Genomic DNA, 22,349 nt, shown 5'->3' with positions numbered 1-22,349 from the left:
ATACTAATATTATCTATACTAATATTATCTATACTAATATTATAAAGAGGAAAGATTTGTTTGTTTGTTTGTTTCGAATAGGCTCCGAAACTACTGGACCGATTTGAAAAATTCTTTCACTGTTTGGAAGCTACACTATTCCCGAGTGATCCTTACTAAAACTCCAATAAGTGTTAAAAAATTACCTAAAATATTCTTTACAACGCGTGTCCTGCGAAAGCTATTGATGATAGAATAAAATAATGTACTACGACTTTGTAGAACACATTATTATTTACAAAAAGCATATGTTTTACTATTGTAGCTATGTCGCAACAAGTGTTCTTTTGTTTAAAAAATAAAACAACGTCAACTATCGTTGAAATTTTTGTTAAAGACCCGAGCGGAGCCGGAGCGGGCCGCTTGTAAGGAATAAAAACGCTTCCCGCTCCTCTCATCACTGTGCGAACAAAAACACAGTACGTCTCGCTCTGACACCCGAGCCAATAGACCCGCTCATTAATCACCCAGTCCAGGTGATACAAGAAGATGCGGGCTCCATCAATCAAACGGATAAGGGACTCTAACGCGACGCAATTATATTATGATCTATAGATGAGGGCGTTCACGGGAATGTGAATGCTTGTTGCGTTTTGCTTTTGCTCAATTTTGTATTAGTAGAACCATCGGCTGATGAATTGTTTGAGATGATCCTGATATATAGAGGCTCCATCTGATGTTAAAGAGGACACCCCTACCCCTTGAAACCACATCATTATTACGTTTCAAGGCGTCGCTAATGTCGCGTAGACATAAGAATACTGTTTGAAGGTGTGATTTGTATTGGCATTTTCGGCTTGGTTGATAGCGGAAAATAATGCCCGAAAAAAGAGTTTTTATTATTATTATCGCATATATGGCTGGACGAGCTCACAGCCCACCTGGTGTCAAGTGGTTACCGGAGCCCATAGATAACGTAACACAAAATGCAGCCACCCACCTTGAGATATGAGTTCTAAGGCCTCAGTTTAGTTATTAAGATGAAAAAGAGAGAACCTGCGCATATCCATCCTGTCCTTTTCCGATCTCCAATAAACAACTCTGACTTAATTAAGAATGAGATTCAACTATGTTTGCTAATTTACATACGCTTAGGCAAAAGAAGTAAAAGGTAAGACTTTCAGAATACAAACTATGAAGTTAACAAAACATATATTAACTCAGCCAATGAATTCTTATAAACTACTAGCTGACCCAGCAAACATTGTTTTACCATATATAAGATTTCTAGGGAATTTCTAGTGTAGAAAAAAAAACTAAGTTATTGTAAGTGTGTAAGGATGTGGTAAATGAGTGAAAGAGGTATGTAGTGCTGTGAACGATGAGGGAATATATAATAAAAATAACAAAACCTCATTCAACCACATAATACCTCATTATAACAAAAAAAAAGTCCAAATAAAAAAAAATATGTTAGGGGTGGACAACCCTAATCACTTAGGGGTATGAAAAATAGATAGTAGCCGATTCTCAGGCTTACTGAATATGCATAAAAAATTTCATGAGAATCGGTCAAGCGATTTCGGAGGAGTATGGGAACGAACATTGTGACACGAGAATTTTATATATTAGATGTAACTTATTCAGTGATGATCTAGGCTATCATGAATTCACAACAAAATGTAGATTTAATGCTTTAAAATAAATAAAACACTTCATAAGAAAAAATATATTTTTACGACAATGATGCGTTGTTTTCATTATTTAGAGATAAGCCGACTGTAAAAACATGTTTATTGCACATAGCGCAACACGTTTGCAGTAGTTCAATTTGTAAGAACCGTTTTCGATACGAATTAGTTTTATGAGTATAATAATTGAATTGAGGCTTTTTGATCTTTATAAATGTCTGGCGTGATTAATTACTATATGGGTCATTTCTCTGGCAGCTACCGATGATGCAAGTTAAATATATAATCAACAAAAGAGTAGTTTTAAAAGCCTTCGACCACGCAGGAATGCAATCGTGTCAACATCAAATCCACCAGTTTACTAGTTTCGACCTCTCGGTATCATTTGACTTTTTTTTATTGCTTAGATGGGTGGACGAGCTCACAGCTCACCTGCTGTTAAATGGTTACTGGAGCCCAAAGACATCTACAACATAAATGTGCCACCCACCTTGAGACAAAGTTCTAAGGTCTCAAGTATAATTTCAACGGCTGCCCCACCCTTCAAACCGAAACGCATTACTGCTTCACGGCAGAAATAGGCAAGGTGGTAGTACCTACTCGTGCGGGTAGGACGAGTAGGTACTAGGGTATCTATCATAGAACAAACGAAATTGAAGGCACGATTGAATTTTGCTAATGACATTAACAAGATAGGTTTACCCGTATTGGTTTCAGAGATTCAGATTCAACAACAGACTGATTCGGTGGTGCAATAGTTATAGCCCTTGATCATTACGCCGAGGGTCGGGGGTTCGATCCCGACATAGGGGAAACATTTGTGTGATGAACTGGTTTGCTTGCTTTTTATCTGGGTGTTCCATAAATATATAAATTTAAACATCTTTATGTATGTATGTCTGTCTCTGGTACCCATAACACAGGGAATCCTAATTTGGGGGCTAATTTGGGGTAATGATCATGCGCAATTTTTTCCCTGTTATTAATTTATTCAGAGAGTCAGTCTACCGAGCACTGACATCGATCCGCTTAAAGATTTCCTCTCAGTCGTCCCTCGAAAGGAAAAGCAGTTGAAACCATACAATTTCCAATACGAACGAAGTGACCGTTTTAAAACTTTACTGTGTCTTATGAAATGTAAATAATGACACATAAAAGATAAGCGCCAGTGCCAGTCGTGTCATTTGGTCGCGTTCAAAACTAAAGCGAACACGTCATCATGAAGTTTTTATTATTTTGTGCAATGTGCATTTTAGTTTACGGAAACAGTGAAGATGATTGTAAGGGTTTCTTTTTTTTCTTTCCTTTTTTTCATTAAACAAATTACATTTAATTTCTTAGCACGTTGTACGTTTTACGGATCACCGATTGGTGTACTATACCATTCCTGCCAATTCAGAATCAGGGAATCAGTAATTTTTATCAAATCTAGATTTTTCTTCTAAAATTTATAACATGCGATAATTTTCACGGAAGATAAAAATTAGCGACTTTTACCGTATAGCTTAGAATTTTTTAAAGGCTAACGGGTTACGCTCACGATCCGAACGGTTCAGTAAGGTAAGGCTCACCGGTGAGCACAGTGGCTTGAATTGAAAATACTCGACTTTTCATATGGCGCTCAACGTGCTAAATACATATGTATAATGATAGAAGACTTAATAGAGTTTTCGGTACAATATTAAGAAAACAACATTTAAAGCCTTTATTTTCCACAAATTCTCTCTCTCTACTCTCTAGTCTTTTATCTCAATGACAGAGAGTAATTAAAAAATTTCAAAGGCATTATAGAAAAATTACTTATTTTTTTTTTTCTTTACACACATTGGAAAGAAAATTCCGTTTAAAAGAGATAGCTGTGTCTGAGTTATAATCCCGCAGCTACCACTTTCTCTAATACGTACTTAACACATATTATTCACTTTCACGGTGTAAGAATAGCATCGTGCATTTAAAATCAAATGCGCCAAACTTTCAATTTCCGTAATTAACGGAGGACGTCTTCCTTGGAGATGCCAGTGGGCTCCGATAAACGCTTAACAGCAGGTGGGCTTGGCCACCTATCTAAGAAGACTTAAGGTTGTATAGTATAATGGCAGCCTCGTCTTTCAACCCAGGATGCAACGCCGTTTTGCGGTAGGAGTAGGCAGGACACCAGGTGGGCTGTGAGCTCGTGCACCCATCTGAGCAATAAAAAAAAAACCATCCTACTTGCGTAAGATTTCGCTTCACTATATGAATGTTTTTGGTGTAATCTATGGTAATTTTATAATACTGATTTATATTACTCTATTGTCACTTGTTTAAAAATGTCTGTCATGGTTACTTCTTCCTCTTTCCGTGAATATAATTGTCTAAGAACACTACTGGTCTCCTTTTATTGAAACTTCAACAGTTTTATGTGCGAGTCGAGCGTCCAATACACCAGAAGAGATCTCAGATTGAATTCTTTAAATGTGTATGTAACACTTCGAATGTTCCAGTCTGTGAAATAGATTCCATTGAACAAGAGGATCCGTGCCGCAGGGAAGGTGGTTTGTGTACTGTGGCTGAGGACTGTCCATCTGATATCAGAGCCAGAACTGGACTCTGTCCTAAGCAGCAAAAAGACGGAATCGAATGCTGTTACGGAGGTAAAATTTTGTTGGCTTTCAAATAACTATTTTAGTGCCCAACATGATATCGATTTGGTAAAAAAAAATTTTTTTTATTGCTTATATGGGTGGACAAGCTCACAGCCCACCTGGCCCATTCCGATAGAGGCACCCGTCACGTGCGGACGTGCTCATCGTCCACTCGATCGCCCGGTCTTTGTTCGCCCGGCTTTTGTTAGCCCAGCCATTGTTCGCGCGGCCTGTGTTTGTGGTACATCTGCCGACTAAGTGCTCTTTCTGGAAGTTTTTATTTGTTTTGTTTCCTTTTGTTGTTTCTGTGTTCGTGGTACATCTGCCGACAAAGTGGTTTCCTGCAAGTATTTATTTGTTTTGTTTCTTTTCGTAATTTCTGTTTTGTTGTGCTTTTTCTTTGTCCTGTAGTAATCGCGCCGCATTGCCACCTGTGTTCAATAGAACCGCTCAGGTCCGAGAAGTTGGGGCCTCGCCGCAAGGCGAGTGTTTTCAAGACCCGGGGCCGCCCCACCTGGGTACTCAGCGATCATGGACGCTGTATTCGCGGAATTCCTCCGACTTCGCCACCCACAGCTCGCCTCGGAGTTTTTGGTCTTCAAGGCCAATCACACTGCGAGCCCTCTCGAGGACTCCGCCGCGCTCGCTGCTCCTGCGTCGCCTGTACCTGCGTGCAGAGCTTCTGCATTGAGCACCGCAGCCTCTGTCGTGCCTGCCGCTCCCGTGTCGCCTATACTGGCGAGAAAAGCTGCTGCGTCGTCCGCCGTGACCATCGTTTCAGCTGAGCGATCATCCGCGGCCTCCGTCGCGCCCTCTAAAACACCTACACTTGCTCGTAGGTCGCCTGCACCCGCCTCCTCGTGCTCCGACTCTGACTCGGACATGGAGGTCGACCTCGCCCCCGCCTCATCGACGGATGGATTCACCCTGGTACAGAAGGGTAAGAAGCGTGCCGCGGAGTCTCGAGCTCCCGCGGCCGCTAAAATTAGCAAAACCGTGAACACGTCGCGCCCCCGCCCTCAGACTCCCGTTGCGCCCCCAGCCCGTGCCACTCCGTCGCCGCGTCCGGTGGCACAAAATAAAACCCAGACCCCTCCCCCGGTTATCCTTCAGGAGAAGGCAGCTTGGGATCGAGTTTGCCTGGCCCTTAAGGCCAAAAATATAAATTTCACGAATGCCCGTAACCTCGCGAACGGCATTCAAATTAAGGTTCAAACACCCGACGACCATAGGGCCCTCTCTTCTTACCTCCGTAAGGAGCGTATAAGTTTCCATACGTATACGCTCCAGGAGGAGCGCGAACTCCGCGTTGTAATACGCGGAATCCCTAAAGAGTTAGATGTAGAGCTCGTAAAAGCCGACCTGTTAGAACAAGGCCTACCAGTGAATTCTGTGCACCGTATGCACACCGGTCGCGGTAGGGAGCCATATAATATGGTTCTAGTCGCTCTCCAGCCTACCCCCGAGGGTAAGAAAATCTTTAACACACAGACCGTCTGTAGGCTCTCTGGTATCGCTGTCGAAGCCCCCCATAAAAAAGGCACTCCTAGCCAGTGCCATAACTGTCAATTGTACGGGCACTCTTCCCGTAACTGTCACGCGCGCCCCCGATGTGTTAAGTGTTTGGGCGATCACGCCACGGCCCTCTGCGCTCGCGACCAAAAAACCGCGACGGAACCGCCTAGCTGCGTCCTGTGTCGAACACAGGGTCACCCCGCGAATTACCGTGGTTGCCCCCGAGCCCCTAAAATAAATCGCCGCGTCGCCCGCCAAAACCGCCTCCGAGCTTCCGGCCCAGACATCAAAGCCTCGGCACCCTCTGCGTCGCAGGCTAAGCCAGCGTTCGTTCCGGCGGCGGTGCCCAGTGTCTCGGCCTGGGCAAAACCGCTGCCGTACACGAACACGGCTACAACTCCCTCCTCCGCGATTCGTCCCGCCCCCGCGACTCGTCCCTCTCCCGCGACTTGCCCTCCGACCGCGTCCGACAATCTCGCTTTAGCGATCGACTTCTTTCAGTCGATCAACTTTGAGCGCGTTAACGCTTTGGGCGACGCCATTCGCGCTGCCTCCACTGCACAACACTTTTTCGCCGTTGTGCAGGAATACGCCGACGTATACGCGTCATTAAAAACGTACGTCCTCCCCTCACTCCGCCGGTAATCAATGGCGTATATAAGTAGAATAAAGCCCCTATCCGTAACGATAGGATTTTTTAACGCTTACGGTCTCGCAAATCAACGTGATCAGGTTTCTGACTTTTTGCGTGACCACCAAATTGATATCTTTTTAGTGCAGGAGACCCTACTTAAGCCCGCGCGCCGTGACCCTAAAATCGCGAACTATAACATGGTCAGGAACGACAGGCTCTCTGCCCGTGGTGGTGGTACCGTCATTTACTATAGAAGAGCCCTGCATTGCGTCCCGCTCGATCCTCCCGCGCTCGCTAATATCGAAGCATCAGTGTGCCGAATCTCACTGACGGGACACGCGCCGATCGTTATCGCGTCCGTTTATCTTCCACCGGATAAGATCGTTCTAAGCAGTGATATCGAGGCGCTGCTCGGTATGGGGAGCTCTGTCATTCTGGCGGGCGACCTAAATTGTAAACACATCAGGTGGAACTCACACACCACAACCCCGAATGGCAGGCGGCTTGACGCGTTAGTCGATGATCTCGCCTTCGATATCGTCGCTCCGCTAACCCCGACTCACTACCCGCTAAATATCGCGCATCGCCCGGATATACTCGACATAGCGTTATTAAAAAACGTAACTCTGCGCTTACACTCGATCGAAGTAGTTTCAGAGTTAGATTCAGACCACCGTCCCGTCGTTATGAAGCTCGGTCGCGCTCCCGATTCCGTTCCCGTCACGAGGACTGTGGTGGATTGGCACACGCTGGGCATCAGCCTGGCTGAATCTGATCCACCATCGCTCCCGTTTAACCCGGACTCTATCCCGTCTCCTCAGGATACCGCTGAAGCCATAGACATCTTAACGTCACACATCACCTCGACATTAGATAGTCATCGAAACAAGTTGTAGCGGAGGACTTCCTTCACCGCTTCAAATTGTCCGACGATATTAGGGAACTCCTTAGAGCTAAGAACGCCTCGATACGCGCCTACGACAGGTATCCTACCGCGGAAAATCGTATTCGAATGCGTGCCCTACAACGCGACGTAAAGTCTCGCATCGCCGAAGTCCGAGATGCCAGATGGTCTGATTTCTTAGAAGGACTCGCGCCCTCCCAAAGGTCTTACTACCGCTTAGCTCGTACTCTCAAATCGGATACGGTAGTAACTATGCCCTCCCTCGTAGGCCCCTCAGGCCGACTCGCGGCGTTCGATGATGACGAAAAAGCAGAGCTGCTGGCCGATACATTGCAAACCCAGTGCACGCCCAGCACTCAATCCGTGGACCCTGTTCATGTAGAATTAGTAGACAGTGAGGTAGAACGCAGAGCCTCCTTGCCACCCTCTGATGCGTTACCACCCGTCACCCCGACTTGATCAAAGACCTACGTCCTCGCAAGGCTCCCGGTTCCGACGGTATATCCAACCGCGTTATTAAACTTCTACCCGTCCAACTCATCGTGATGTTGGCATCTATTTTCAATGCCGCTATAGCGAACTGTATCTTTCCCGCGGTGTGGAAAGAAGCGGACGTTATCGGCATACATAAACCCGGTAAACCAAAAAATCATCCGACGAGCTACCGCCCGATTAGCCTCCTCATGTCTCTAGGCAAACTGTATGAGCGTCTGCTCTACAAACGCCTCAGAGACTTCGTCTCATCCAAGGGCATTCTTATCGATGAACAATTCGGATTCCGTACAAATCACTCATGCGTTCAACAGGTGCACCGCCTCACGGAGCACATTCTTGTGGGGCTTAATCGACCAAAACCGTTATACACGGGAGCTCTCTTCTTCGACGTCGCAAAAGCGTTCGACAAAGTCTGGCACAATGGTTTGATTTTCAAACTATTCAACATGGGCGTGCCGGATAGTCTCGTGCTCATCATACGGGACTTCTTGTCGAACCGCTCTTTTCGATATCGAGTCGAGGGAACCCACTCCTCCCCACGACCTCTCACAGCTGGAGTCCCGCAAGGCTCTGTCCTCTCACCCCTCCTATTTAGCTTATTCGTCAACGATATTCCCCGGTCGCCGCCGACCCATTTAGCTTTATTCGCCGACGACACGACTGTTTACTATTCTAGTAGAAATAAGTCCCTAATCGCGAAGAAGCTTCAGAGCGCAGTCCTAGCCCTAGGACAGTGGTTCCGAAAATGGCGCATAGACATCAACCCAGCGAAAAGTACTGCGGTGCTATTTCAGAGGGGAAGCTCCACACGGATTTCCTCCCGGATTAGGAGGAGGAATCTCACACCCCCGATTACTCTCTTTAGACAACCCATACCCTGGGCCAGGAAGGTCAAGTACCTGGGCGTTACCCTGGATGCATCGATGACATTCCGCCCGCATATAAAATCAGTCCGTGACCGTGCCGCGTTTATTCTCGGTAGACTCTACCCCATGATCTGTAAGCGGAGTAAAATGTCCCTTCGGAACAAGGTGACACTTTACAAAACTTGCATAAGGCCCGTCATGACTTACGCGAGTGTGGTGTTCGCTCACGCGGCCCGCACACACATAGACACCCTCCAATCCCTACAATCCCGCTTTTGCAGGTTAGCTGTCGGGGCTCCGTGGTTCGTGAGGAACGTTGACCTACACGACGACCTGGGCCTCGAATCAATTCGGAAATACATGAAGTCAGCGTCGGAACGATACTTCGATAAGGCTATGCGTCATGATAATCGCCTTATCGTTGCCGCCGCTGACTACTCCCCGAATCCTGATCATGCAGGAGCCAGTCACCGTCGACGCCCTAGACACGTCCTTACGGATCCATCAGATCCAATAACCTTTGCATTAGATGCCTTCAGCTCTAATACTAGGGGCAGGCTTAGGGACCCCGGTAACCGTACTCGTCGAACTCGACAAAGAGGTCGACGTGCAACCTAACCCATGCATCAGCCCGCTGAGTTTCTCGCCGGATCTTCTCAGCGGGTCGCGATTCCGATCCGGTAGTAGATTCATTCGCGAAACAATTGCTCTTGAGTTGTTAGGTCTCCTTCGGAGGCGCTCGGGCAGTTGTTAGCAAATCCCACCCCTCTTGGCTGAGCCTTGGCTCGCCCACCTGTCCTGGTGAAACTGGAAAGGCCTTCGGGCCACCAGTAAACTTTCAATCATAAAAAAAAAAATAAAAAAAAAAAAAAAAAAAAAAGCCCACCTGGTGTTAAGTGGTTACTGGAGCCCGTGGACATCTAGAACGTAAATGCGCCACCCACCTTGAGATATAAGTTCTAAGATCTCAGTATAGCTACAACGGCTGTCCCACCCTTCAAACCGAAACGCATTACTGCTTCACGACAGAAATAGGCAGGGCGGTGGCACCTACCAGCGCGGACTCACAAGAGGTCCTACCACCAGTAATCGAAATATAAATTTGAATAATCATTTTCAATTGTTATTGCTGTGTTATTCCGATGCTCGGATAATCGCTTGGATAAATTTATCAGAATTAGGCGACGATTTCTGAGTGGCACATCAAAAAGATCAAGGTCTTGTTGATAAATGGTAATCGCTTCATTAACGCCGCGACCTTTTTTCCACTACATTGAATGCCCTATGTTATTTTTATTAATAGAGAGAATGTTTACGATTTTAACGTGTCTAAATGTTAACAATTATTTATAAAAAAATTGCGCGAGCAACTTGGTGCACATGAATGAAGAGAAACTTCTTTTTCGATGTGTAGTATTGTGGTTTTCTTCATTTTTCATCCTTAAATCAGATTGCTCTTGTAATAGGGAATGCTGTATATAATAGATGCGACATCTTCAATATTTCTATTATATAATATGATTATATATATTTAAATTATATATAGAAATACAAATATATACATATTTTTAAATAACTACTTTATTAAAATGTTGGACGCTGTAACAGGTATACTACGCGTATGCGTCCGAGTACCACGCATTCACTCTCGCTCTGTCTCTTTCTATTCTATGATAGCGTTAAACGTTTAACGCAACCTTGTTGGAAGTCGCATTAGAAGTTTCACTTCAATAATTTTGAATGTCAGCAGCCAATTCAATGGGACTTAACGTTTCCAATTTTATTTTGGGTACTACAATTGACTTTGTTTAATTGTCCTGAAAATTACTGTGTACCACTAAACAAATACAAATTTATTAATCACTAGCTGACCCGGCATACTTGGACATACCTCAATCGAGAAATAAAAGACCTAAACTTTTGTATAAAATAAACTTAAGAAAAACAAAAGGAATCCGTCCGACGGGGGACACGTCAAAGGAAAAACAAAATTGTTATTTTCAATTAATTCCAAGCATTTTCATATTTATGTGCCTTTTAAACCTTCTCTGAACTTCGAAAAATAATTCAAGACCAAAATTAGTCTAATCGGTCCAGCCGTTCTCGAGTTATAGCGAGACTAACGAACATCAATTCATTTTTATATATAATTATATAGATAGAAGATAGATTTGAATATTGTAGTAAAGACTTTTTATTTGTTTTTCAGTGTCCGTAAAAGAGACCAGATGTCGGAAGCACGGCGGAGAATGTTTCTCGAAAGGCTACTGCAGTCAATCTTTGATATATGAAGAAGCTTCAGACTGTCCCGAAGGGAATGATTGTTGTATTTTAGTGTAACAATAAACGGTTATCTTCGATTATTCTTTTACTAACTTAAACATTTTGAACAAATCTGGCTTGTCAACGATAATGGGCACGAAGTTAATGTTTTTTTCTTTAGTGGTATAAAGAAGAAGTCCCAAAATATTTTCAGTGTTATTCTATAAGCTTATGTTACGATTGTCTTAGATAGTCTTGAAGTCATTGTGGCCTAAAGGATAAGACGGTCAGACACACAGTCGTATCGAGCGATATCGTATCGTATCGTATCGATATTGTATCGTATCGAGCAATACGACTGTGCCGGTGTTCGAATCCGCAAGCAAGCACGGCTTTTTTTCTAATGAAATACTTACTTAACAAATAATATCCAATGACTTCCACGGTAAAGGAAGAACGTCGTGTAATAAATTAAATATCAAATCCGCAAAAAATATTTACGTAACTACTGGTCGTAGGATCTCTTGTGAACCAGCCTCAGGGGGCTGTACCTATGCACTGCCTATTTCTGCCGTGAAACAAAAATACGTTTCAGTTTGAAGACATGGGCAGCCCCACATACCGTAAAAATTGAGACTCAGAACTCATATCTCAAGGCGGGCGGTGGCATTGACGTGGTTGATGTCTATGGGTTTCGGTGACCACTTAACAGCAGATAGACCGTGAGCCCGTCCATCCATCGCAGTCATAAATAAAAATTTAAAAAATAATATACATGTATATTTGTAAACCAAATTCAATTTTAAGCTTAAATATTATATATACAAAGTTGTACCCAGCTGTTGCCTCATTTGTTTCTGTGAGAGCATCTATGCTCAGTGTACAAGCTGTTTCAAAATGTGCACCATTCACTGGACCATATATTTTAACACACAAATACGTACTCAGCAAATATTCACGATTGATTTCCACGGTAAAGGAATAACAAACGTCGTGTTATAAAAATCAAACTCGCAAAGTTATAATTTGCGTAATTACTGGTGGTAGGGCCTCTTGTGAGTTCGCACAGGTAGGTACCACCACCCTGCCTATTTCTGCCGTGAAGCAGTAACGCGTTTCGGTTTGAAGGGTGGGGCAGTCGTTGTAACTACACTTGAGACCTTAGAACTTATATCTCAAGGTAGGTGGCGCATTTACTTTGTAGATGTCTATGAACTCCAGTAACCACTTAACATCAGGTGAGCTGTGAGTTCGTCCACCCACCTAAGCAATAAAAAAAATAAAAAATAACTTCAACATGCATATATCGCACGTAAATTTATTTTTTTGTGTAAATCTCGAGTTTGAGTAAAGGTTATGTATCTTGTTCTTTGAAATCCGAATGAATTATAAATGATTGCTTACAGGCACTATCTTATAATATAAGGCTAATCATTGCTTACAGATCTATTACCTAATACGAATTGGATCTTTTGGAACAGAAAGTGGAACTTTCTATCCAATATCTAAACTGAAAATACAAAAAATTGAACTTAACTAAACTGAACTACTTTTGCAATATTTTTAGCATACTTCATTACTAGAACTTCAATTTTGTTTTGTTTCAATGAACTCCTTGTGAGCCCCCAGAGTCTCTTCAATAATAAGAAATACCAACCACGACAGATAAGCTTGACTTGATAAGCTGCTCATTGATACTGCAAAGGAGCTTTGAGTTAAATGTTATGATGTCTGCTCTGATAATATACAAAAATATCAAACTAAGCTCAAGATGATTACTAAGTTAATTTAGTTATTTTTTCAATAACATTGTCTTTGGCAGTGGCTTTTGAAATATGAACCAAAATCTTCAAAGGATCAATCAAAGATACAATTCTAAAGAACGGTGTTCCAAGAACCACCTAGTAAAGTCATCCCTAAAAACTTCATCAAACGAAGCCATAGTGCCCCGAAATTTGATCCTTTTCGAACGACCAAAGATATCAAATCTCAAAGCAATTTAACTTTTTCGACAATTACCAGTGAATAAATCTGTTTTTAGTATCCTAAAGTGGGCCCCGTTTGGTCGTTGCGTCTACGATGTGCCAAATTTATCTCGTACAGACTAAAGTTAAAGTTAACGATGCAAAACCAACTAGATTTCAGCCCAGAGCTCTTAAATTGGTTTAGTTTTACCGCATTATAGACCTCTTTATTTGTATTGTAAGATCACCAGACACATCATTCACGTTGGAAACTGTGATTAGTTAGTTTTTTTTTCTTTCATGAAAGTAATACATACAAAAATTTGGAGGTCTCCTGCAATTTACCTAAAGCTATATACACCTACATTATTGCCATTTCCCGTGTTGAGGTTAATGTGGAAATTTCTTTCGAATACTGGTTATCGTATGCCTAAAACTAGAATACAAACAAAATCAATGCGTACGGCAGAAACATATCGGATTGTGGTACCTACTTACAACACACTTTGAACCACTATTGATCGAAATTGAACAGGTTAAAAAGGAAAATAGACGCTTCGCTACTCCCGAATCGTTTTCTTTGCCTTTCTTAACCATTAAGGCGAGTCTCGCCACCAATGGTGACATTATAATTCGGAATATTATGGGATACTGGCTGGCACTGGGATAAGCTGGCCTGGATTGTGCCACATGGGTCCTCTAAATTCATAAGAACCAAAATGTATCATAAGCAATTATAAGACAGGGCAAAGAATTAGATGGACAGCAATATGCCTCAGTGTCAAGAGTTCGTGTATTTATAACAGAGAGATAGAGTCGAGGTTACTGCGTACTGCTCACGCCTCCAAACACGCGCTTATGATATGAACAGGAGTTATATCAGTATCAATTTAGCAATAGAAGATATTCCAGTGTAATTTCTTTCCTTTTTTTTAGACGTCCAGGAACTGTTTTCGTTTCGTGCTGCGCAATCTCTTTGAACGACTACCCAGCATACATACGCCCACTATATCAAAAAAATAATGAAGAGATCGGCTCATTCTGCAACAAGTCAATAAGAAGACGCCATTGCACCTTGGCGTTACTCCGATAGTATTTCATCATCAGTAATAGTTACGCTTCAGAGACTCAGCATAGCAGATAAGACTAATTAATATCTACGTCAGCTCAAAGATGATGATCTAGACAAATCCTTGGGGTTGCGGTAATTTTTTTGCAAATAGCCGTCACTAAACAAAGCCCCATTTCTTTGCTGTAATTTTTTTATTGGGAAATCCGAAAGACTGTTACTTTCGCTCATAGATATTAGTAATTTAAATCAAATCCCTGTCTTGTTTGGGCCTAGTGTTCGGAGAATACCATGAAAAAGAAAGAGATTACCAGCAGACAAATCAGTCTAGTTTTTTTGTCTAGTCCATTTTCGGATGCTACAATTGGAGCCCGATAACTCGCTTCCACAGTACACATTAAAATGTGTAACCTAAAGGTTAAGGTAGATTCAAAGGACACACTAAGAATATGTCGTTGAAGTGTCCTACAACTCTAATATTAAAAATAGAACCAAAGATTATGGTAAGGAGCTACTAAATAAGACTATTTATACAGCAGAGCTTATTCTCGAGGTAGATAGCATGTGACAAACATAATAATAAGTTGTTACAATCCCGAACAAACTCCACAGGGTCACATGGTCACGAAATAAGATTCTCTGAGGAAACTAGAAACTAAAATACTAATATAATAATATATACCTTTAAATAAATACATGTAGGATTGCTGCGAACGGAATATATGAAAAGAATTGTGGAACGGAGCGTTAAGATGTGAGTGAGAGAAACGGTAAGAAAGGGAGAAAAGTTTTTATTATTTTTATATATTGCTTAGATGGGTGAACGAGCTTACGGCCCACCTGATGTTAAGTGGTTACGGGACCTTATAGACATATATAATGTAAATGCCGTGACCCACTTTGAGAATGAGTTGTAAGGTCTCACTTTTACAACAGCTACCCCGCCCTTCAAACCGAAATGCATTACTGCGTCACGGCAGAAATAGGCAGGGTGGTGGTGCGGACTCACAAGAGGTCCTACCACCACTAATTACGCAAATTATAAATTTTCGGGCTGATTCTTTATTACACGATGTTATTCCTTCACCGTGGAAGTCAATCGTGATAAATACGTGTTTCATTAGAAAAATTGGTACATGCCGGCGGGATTCGGACACCGGTGGATCGCTACATAGGAATGAGCCTGACGCCTTATCCTTTAGACCACGATGACTTCAAAGAAAGAATGACAGAGAAAAGGAACATAGCGAAGACGATTGAATGAGCAAGGCGCAAAAAAGGTGTCAGTTATTTTATTATTATGATAAGAGAAGATTTTGGAAGAGATCAATAAAAGTGCAATGGACTGTCGGGTCGTTGGACCCGCGCGGTACGGGCCTCGCTACCCAGGATTGGGCTCCCTGCCTATTTCTGCCGTGAAGCAGTAATGCGTTTCGGTTTGCAGGGTGGGGCAGCCGTTGTAACTATACTGAGACCCTTAGGACCCATATCTCAAGATTAATGGCGACATTTACGTTGTGGATGTCTATGGGCTCCAGTAAACACTTAACACCAGGTGGGCTGTGAGCTCGTTCACCAATCTAGGCAATAAAAAAAACATCAAAGATAACGACACACATAACAGTACAACTACTCTAGATCATCAATGTTTAAAACCAGTCACTCATTCAGTATCTTTAGTACTTTTTTAAAGCTGAATTTAGAGACAGCATCAAGTTTATGGTTAAAGACGAACTGATGGGTCGTTTGATGGGAAATGGTTAGTATCGTACGTGTCATATTTACTCAGTGCTCCAGTATATATTATATTATATGTATGTATGTATGTATGTATGTGTGTGTGGTTGCGTGAGTGCGCGCGTGTGCGTGTGCGTGCGTGTGCGTGTGCGTGTGCGTGTGTGTGGCCGTGTCCGTGTGCGTGTGCGTGTGCGTCCGTGTGCGTGTGCCCGGCGTGTGCGTGCGTGTGCGTGTGCGTGCGACCTTTATCTAATTTCCCAATCAAACATGAGACAGGTGGATGTTTCTGTATTTCAGTGAATTGAACATTTTAATTAATATTGTGAATACATTAATCAGTTAGAAAGAGTAACAAGTTTTAAATACATTGTAATTGATATAAGTGTGAGATAAACCAGTACTGGTGGTAGGACCTCTTGTGAGTCCGCATTCCGATAGAGGCACCCGTCACGCGCGGACGTGCTCATCGACCACTCGATCGCCCGGCCTTTGTTCGCCCGGCTTTTGTTAGCCCGGCCATTGTTCGCGCGGCCTGTGTTCGTGGTACATCTGCCGACCAAGTGTTTTTCCTGGAAGTTTTTATTTGTTTTGTTTCCTTTTGTTATTTCTGTGTTCGTGGTACATCTGCCGACAAACTGTCTTCCTGGAAGTGCTTAATTGTTTTGTTTCTTTTTGTTATTTCCGTTTTGTTGTGTTTTTTCTTTGTCCTGTAGTAATCGTACCGCATCGCCACCTGTGTTCAATAGAACCGCTCAGGTCCGAGAAGTTGGGGCCTCGCCGCAAGGCGAGTGTTTTCTAAGACCCAGGGTAGCCCCACCTGGGCACGTAGACATCATGGACGCTGTATTTGCGGAATTTCTCCGGCTTCGCTACCCAAAGCTCACTTCCGAGTTTCAGGCCTTCAAGGCCGATCACACCGCGAGCCCTCTCGTGGACTCCGCCGAGCTCGCTGCTCCTGCGTCGCCTGTACATGCGTGCAAAGCTTCTGCATCGAGCACCGCAGCCTCCGTCGTGCCTGCCGTTCCCGCGTCGCCTATACTGGCGAGTAAAACTGCTGCGTCGTCCGCCGTGGTCACCATTCCAGCAGCGCGATCATCCGCAGCCTCCGTCGCGCCCTCCAAAACACCTACTTGTAGGTCACCTGCGCCCGCCTGCTCGTCCTCCGACTCTGACTCGGAGATGGAGGTCGACCTTGCCCCCGTCTCATCGACGGATGGATTCACCCTGGTGCAAAAGGGTAAGAAGCGTGCCGCGGAGTCTCGAGCTCCCGCGGCCGCTAAAATTAGCAAAGCCGCGAACGCGTCGCGCCCCCGCCCTCAGACTCCCGTTGCGCCTCCAGCCCGTGCCACTCCGTCGCCGCGTCCGGTGGCACAAAATAAAACCCAGACCCCTCCCCCGGTAATCCTTCAAGAGAAGGCAGCTTGGGAACGAGTTTCCCTGGCCCTTAAGGCCAAAAATATCAATTTCACGAATGCCCGTAACCTCGCGAACGGCATTCAAATTAAGGTTAGAACACCCGACGACCATAGGGCCCTCTCTTCTTACCTCCGTAAGGAGCGTATAAGTTTCCACACGTATACGCTCCAGGAGGAGCGCGAACTCCGTGCCGTTATACGTGGCATCCCTAAAGAGTTGGATGCCGAGCTCGTCAAGGCCGACCTTCTCGAACAAGGCCTACCGGTTAACTCCGTACACCGCATGCACACAGGCCGCGGAAGGGAGCCATATAATATGGTTCTCGTCGCCCTCCAGCCTACCCCCGAGGGTAAGCAAATATTTAACATCCGAACGGTCTGTAGCCTTTCCGGAATCGCAGTCGAAACCCCACACAAGAAAGGCACACCTAGCCAGTGCCATAACTGCCAATTATACGGGCATTCTTCCCGTAACTGTCACGCGCGCCCCCGATGCGTCAAGTGCTTAGGCGATCACGCCACGGCCCTATGCACTCGCGATCAAAAAACCGCGACGGAACCGCCTAGCTGCGTCCTGTGTCGAACACAGGGTCACCCCGCAAATTACCGCGGATGCCCCCGAGCCCCGAAAATAAATCGCCGCGTCGCCCGCCAAAACCGCCTCCGAGCTTCCGGCCCAGACATCAAAGCCTCGGCACCCTCTGTGTCGCAGACTAAGCCAGCGTTCGTTCCGGCGCCGGTGCCCAGTGTCTCGGCCTGGGCGAAACCGCTGCCGTACATGAACACGGCTACAACTCCCTCCTCCGCGATTCGTCCCACCCCCGCGACTCGTCCCTCTCCCGCGACTTGCCCTCCGACCGCGTCCGACAATCTCGCTTTAGCGATCGACTTCTTTCAGTCGATCAACTTTGAGCGCGTTAACGCTTTGGGCGACGCCATTCGCGCTGCCTCCACTGCACAACACTTTATCGCCGTTGTGCAAGAATACGCCGACGTATACGCGTCATTAAATACGTACGTCCTCCCCTCACTCCGTCGGTAATCAATGGCGTATATAAGTAGAATAAAGCCCCTATCCGTAACGATAGGATTTTTTAACGCTTACGGTCTCGCAAATCAACGTGATCAGGTTTCTGACTTTTTGCGTGACCATCAAATTGATATCTTTTTAGTGCAGGAGACCCTACTTAAGCCCGCGCGCCGTGACCCTAAAATCGCGAACTATAACATGGTCAGGAACGACAGGCTCTCTGCTCGTGGTGGTGGTACCGTCACTTACTATAGAAGAGCCCTGCATTGCGTCCCGCTCGATCCTCCCGCGCTCGCTAATATCGAAGCATCAGTGTGCCGAATCTCACTGACGGGACACGCGCCGATCGTTATCGCGTCCGTTTATCTTCCACCGGATAAGATCGTTCTAAGCAGTGATATCGAGGCGCTGCTCGGCATGGGGAGCTCTGTCATTCTGGCGGGCGACCTAAATTGTAAACACATCAGGTGGAACTCACACACCACAACCCCGAATGGCAGGCGGCTTGACGCGTTAGTCGATGATCTCGCCTTCGATATCGTCGCTCCGCGAACACCGACTCACTACCCGCTAAATATCGCGCATCGCCCGGATATACTCGACATAGCGTTATTAAAAAACGTAACTCTGCGCTTACACTCGATCGAAGTAGTTTCAGAGTTAGATTCAGACCACCGTCCCGTCGTTATGAAGCTCGGTCGCGCTCCCGATTCCGTTCCCGTCACGAGGACTGTGGTTGATTGGCACACGCTGGGCATTAGCCTGGCTGAATCTGATCCACCATCGCTCCCGTTTAACCCGGACTCTACCCCGTCTCCTCAGGATACCGCTGAAGCCATAGACATCTTAACGTCACACATCACCTCGACATTAGATAGATCATCGAAACAAGTTGTAGCGGAGGACTTCCTTCACCGCTTCAAATTGTCCGACGATATTAGGGAACTCCTTAGAGCTAAGAACGCTTCGATACGTGCCTACGACAGGTATCCTACCGCGGAAAATCGTATTCGAATGCGTGCCCTACAACGCGACGTAAAGTCTCGCATCGCCGAAGTCCGAGATGCTAGATGGTCTGATTTCTTAGAAGGACTCGCGCCCTCCCAAAGGTCTTACTACCGCTTAGCTCGTACTCTCAAATCGGATACAGTAGTAACTATGCCCCCCCTCGTAGGCCCCTCAGGCCGACTCACGGCGTTCGATGATGACGAAAAAGCAGAGCTGCTGGCCGATACATTGCAAACCCAGTGTACGCCCAGCACTCAATCCGTGGACCCTGTTCATGTAGAATTAGTAGACAGTGAGGTAGAACGCAGAGCCTCCTTGCCACCCTCGGATGCGTTACCACCCGTCACCCCGATGGAAGTTAAAGACTTGATCAAAGACCTACGTCCTCGCAAGGCTCCCGGTTCCGACGGTATATCCAACCGCGTTATTAAACTTCTACCCGTCCAACTCATCGTGATGTTGGCATCTATTTTCAATGCCGCTATGGCGAACTGTATCTTTCCCGCGGTGTGGAAAGAAGCGGACGTTATCGGCATACATAAACCCGGTAAACCAAAAAATCATCCGACGAGCTACCGCCCGATCAGCCTCCTCATGTCTCTAGGCAAACTGTATGAGCGTCTGCTCTACAAACGCCTCAGTGACTTCGTCTCATCCAAGGGCATTCTCATCGATGAACAATTCGGATTCCGTACAAATCACTCATGCGTTCAACAGGTGCACCGCCTCACGGAGCACATTCTTGTAGGGCTTAATCGACCAAAACCGTTATACACGGGAGCTCTCTTCTTCGACGTCGCAAAAGCGTTCGACAAAGTCTGGCACAACGGTTTGATTTTCAAACTATTCAACATGGGTGTGCCGGATAGTCTCGTGCTCATCATACGGGACTTCTTGTCGAACCGCTCTTTTCGATATCGAGTCGAGGGAACCCGCTCCTCCCCACGACCTCTTACAGCTGGAGTCCCGCAAGGCTCTGTCCTCTCACCCCTCCTATTTGGCTTATTCGTTAACGATATTCCCCGGTCGCCGCCGACCCATTTAGCTTTATTCGCCGACGACACGACTGTTTACTATTCCAGTAGAAACAAGTCCCTAATCGCGAAGAAGCTTCAGAGCGCAGCCCTAGCCCTAGGACAGTGGTTCCGAAAATGGCGCATAGACATCAACCCAGCGAAAAGTACTACGGTGCTATTTCAGAGGGGAAGCTCCACACGGATTTCCTCCCGTATTAGGAGAAGGAATCTCACACCCCCGATTACTCTCTTTAGTCAATCCATACCCTGGGCCAGGAAGGTCAAGTACCTGGGCGTTACCCTGGATGCATCGATGACATTCCGCCCGCATATAAAATCAGTCCGTGACCGTGCCGCGTTTATTCTCGGTAGACTCTACCCCATGATCTGTAAGCGGAGTAAAATGTCCCTTCGGAACAAGGTGATACTTTACAAAACTTGCATAAGGCCCGTCATGACTTACGCGAGTGTGGTGTTCGCTCACGCGGCCCGCACACACATAGACACCCTTCAATCTCTACAATCCCGCTTTTGCAGGTTAGCCGTCGGAGCTCCGTGGTTCGTGAGGAACGTTGACCTACACGACGACCTGGGCCTCGAATCTATACAGAAATACATGAAGTCAGCGTCGGAACGGTACTTCGATAAGGCTATGCGTCATGATAATCGCCTTATCGTAGCCGCCGCTAACTACTCCCCGAATCCTGATCATGCAGGAGCCAATCACCGTCGACGCCCTAGACACGTCCTTACGGATCCATCAGATCCAATAACCTTTGCACTAGACGCCTTCAGCTCTAGGAGCAGGCTTAGGGACCTCGGTAACCGTACTCGTCGAACTCGACAAAGAGTTCGCCGTGCAACCTAACCCATGAATCAGCTCGCTGAGTTTCTCGCCGGATCTTCTCAGCGGGTCGCGATTCCGATCCGGTAGTAGATTCATTCGCGAAGCAGCTACTCTTGAGTTGTTAGGTCTCCTTCGGAGGCGCTCGGGTAGCTGTTAGCAAATCCCACCCCTCCTGGCTGAGCCTTTGCTCGCCCACCTGTCCTGGTGAAACTGGAAAGGCCTCCGGGCCACCAGTAATCCTTCAATCATAAAAAAAAAAAAAAAAAAAAAAAATTGTGAGTCCGCACGGGTAGGCACCACCACCCCACTTATTTCTGCCGTGAAGCAGTAATGCGTTTCGGTTTGAAGGGTGGGGCAGCCGTTGTAACTATACTGAGACCTTAGAACTTATATGTCAAGGTGTGTGGCGCATTTACGTTGTAGATGTCTATGGGTTCCAGTAACCACTTAACACCAGGTTGGCTGTGAGCTCGTCCACATATCTAGGCAATAAAAAATAAAAAAGTCGGATCAAATAATGTAGACATTACAGTATATAATAGATCTACCTATCTAAGAGAAGAGCAGTTGTTGTTTTTGGAAAAAAATGATTGTTTTTTTATTGTTTATAAACATACGATTCATTTGACGATAAACACTCACCTTCGCTTCAGACATCAACAAAGGTTCAGGCAATCCACTTGTAACCGTTCGCTGCGTTATATGCCATTCTAAAACTATTGATATACATACAATATAAACAATAAATTATTTTATTTATTTATTTCTTTTTGCCTATGAGTATGGTCGAGCTCACGGCCAAGCTATTGCTAAGTGTTTACCAAGGTTCATAGATATCAACAATGTAAATGCTATCACCCACCTCGAGACATGAGTTCCCAGTCTCAGCTGTTAAAGTACAACAGAAGTAGACAGCGGCTTGGCTCTGCTCCTGGCATTGCTGAAGTCCATGGGCGCCGGTAACCACTTACCAGCAGGTGGGCCGTATGCTCGTGTGCCTACAAGGGCAATAAAAAAAAACAGTTGCCCACCCTTCAAACGGAAACGCATTACTCCTTCGCGGAAGAAATAGCCAGGGTGGTGGTACCTACTCTTACAGACTCACAAAAACGCCCTACCACCAGAAATACAATACAAAAATTTAAAAAATTCATACTTGTAAAACTTTTAGCTTCCCGCAACGAATTATCTAACTGCGTAATTATCTTAAAAAAATGTATTCTTTGCACTTTGGGAATCAAGTATCTATATATTAATACGTGAAGCAAAAACTTTGTATCCCTTTTTTACGAA

At 45.2% G+C, this 22,349-nt stretch overlaps 1 protein-coding gene across 1 annotated transcript; it reads left to right on the top strand.

Moving 5' to 3' along the window:
* Positions 1 to 2,865: 2,865 nt before the first annotated feature.
* LOC100134929 (carboxypeptidase inhibitor) lies at positions 2,866 to 11,068 on the top strand. Its single transcript, NM_001113274.1, has 3 exons — positions 2,866 to 2,950; positions 4,154 to 4,303; positions 10,918 to 11,068. Exons 1-3 carry the CDS (start codon positions 2,890 to 2,892, stop codon positions 11,046 to 11,048), a joined length of 342 nt encoding a protein of 113 aa, NP_001106745.1. The 5' UTR covers positions 2,866 to 2,889; the 3' UTR covers positions 11,049 to 11,068.
* Positions 11,069 to 22,349: the final 11,281 nt, after the last annotated feature.

This window comes from Bombyx mori, chromosome 15 (genome assembly GCF_030269925.1).
Source record: "Bombyx mori chromosome 15, ASM3026992v2".
Taxonomy (NCBI): Eukaryota; Metazoa; Arthropoda; class Insecta; order Lepidoptera; family Bombycidae; genus Bombyx; species Bombyx mori.
This window is presented reverse-complemented; position numbering and strand designations above follow the sequence as displayed.

Bases quoted from the DNA above. Each gene is read 5' to 3' on its own strand.
- LOC100134929 (NM_001113274.1), top strand. From the start codon at position 2,890: ATGAAGTTTTTATTATTTTGTGCAATGTGCATTTTAGTTTACGGAAAC. The intron at 2,951-4,153 runs GTAAGGGTTTCT...CGAATGTTCCAG, and splicing joins CGGAAACAGTGAAGATGATT to TCTGTGAAATAGATTCCATT. The intron at 4,304-10,917 runs GTAAAATTTTGT...TTTGTTTTTCAG, and splicing joins AATCGAATGCTGTTACGGAG to TGTCCGTAAAAGAGACCAGA.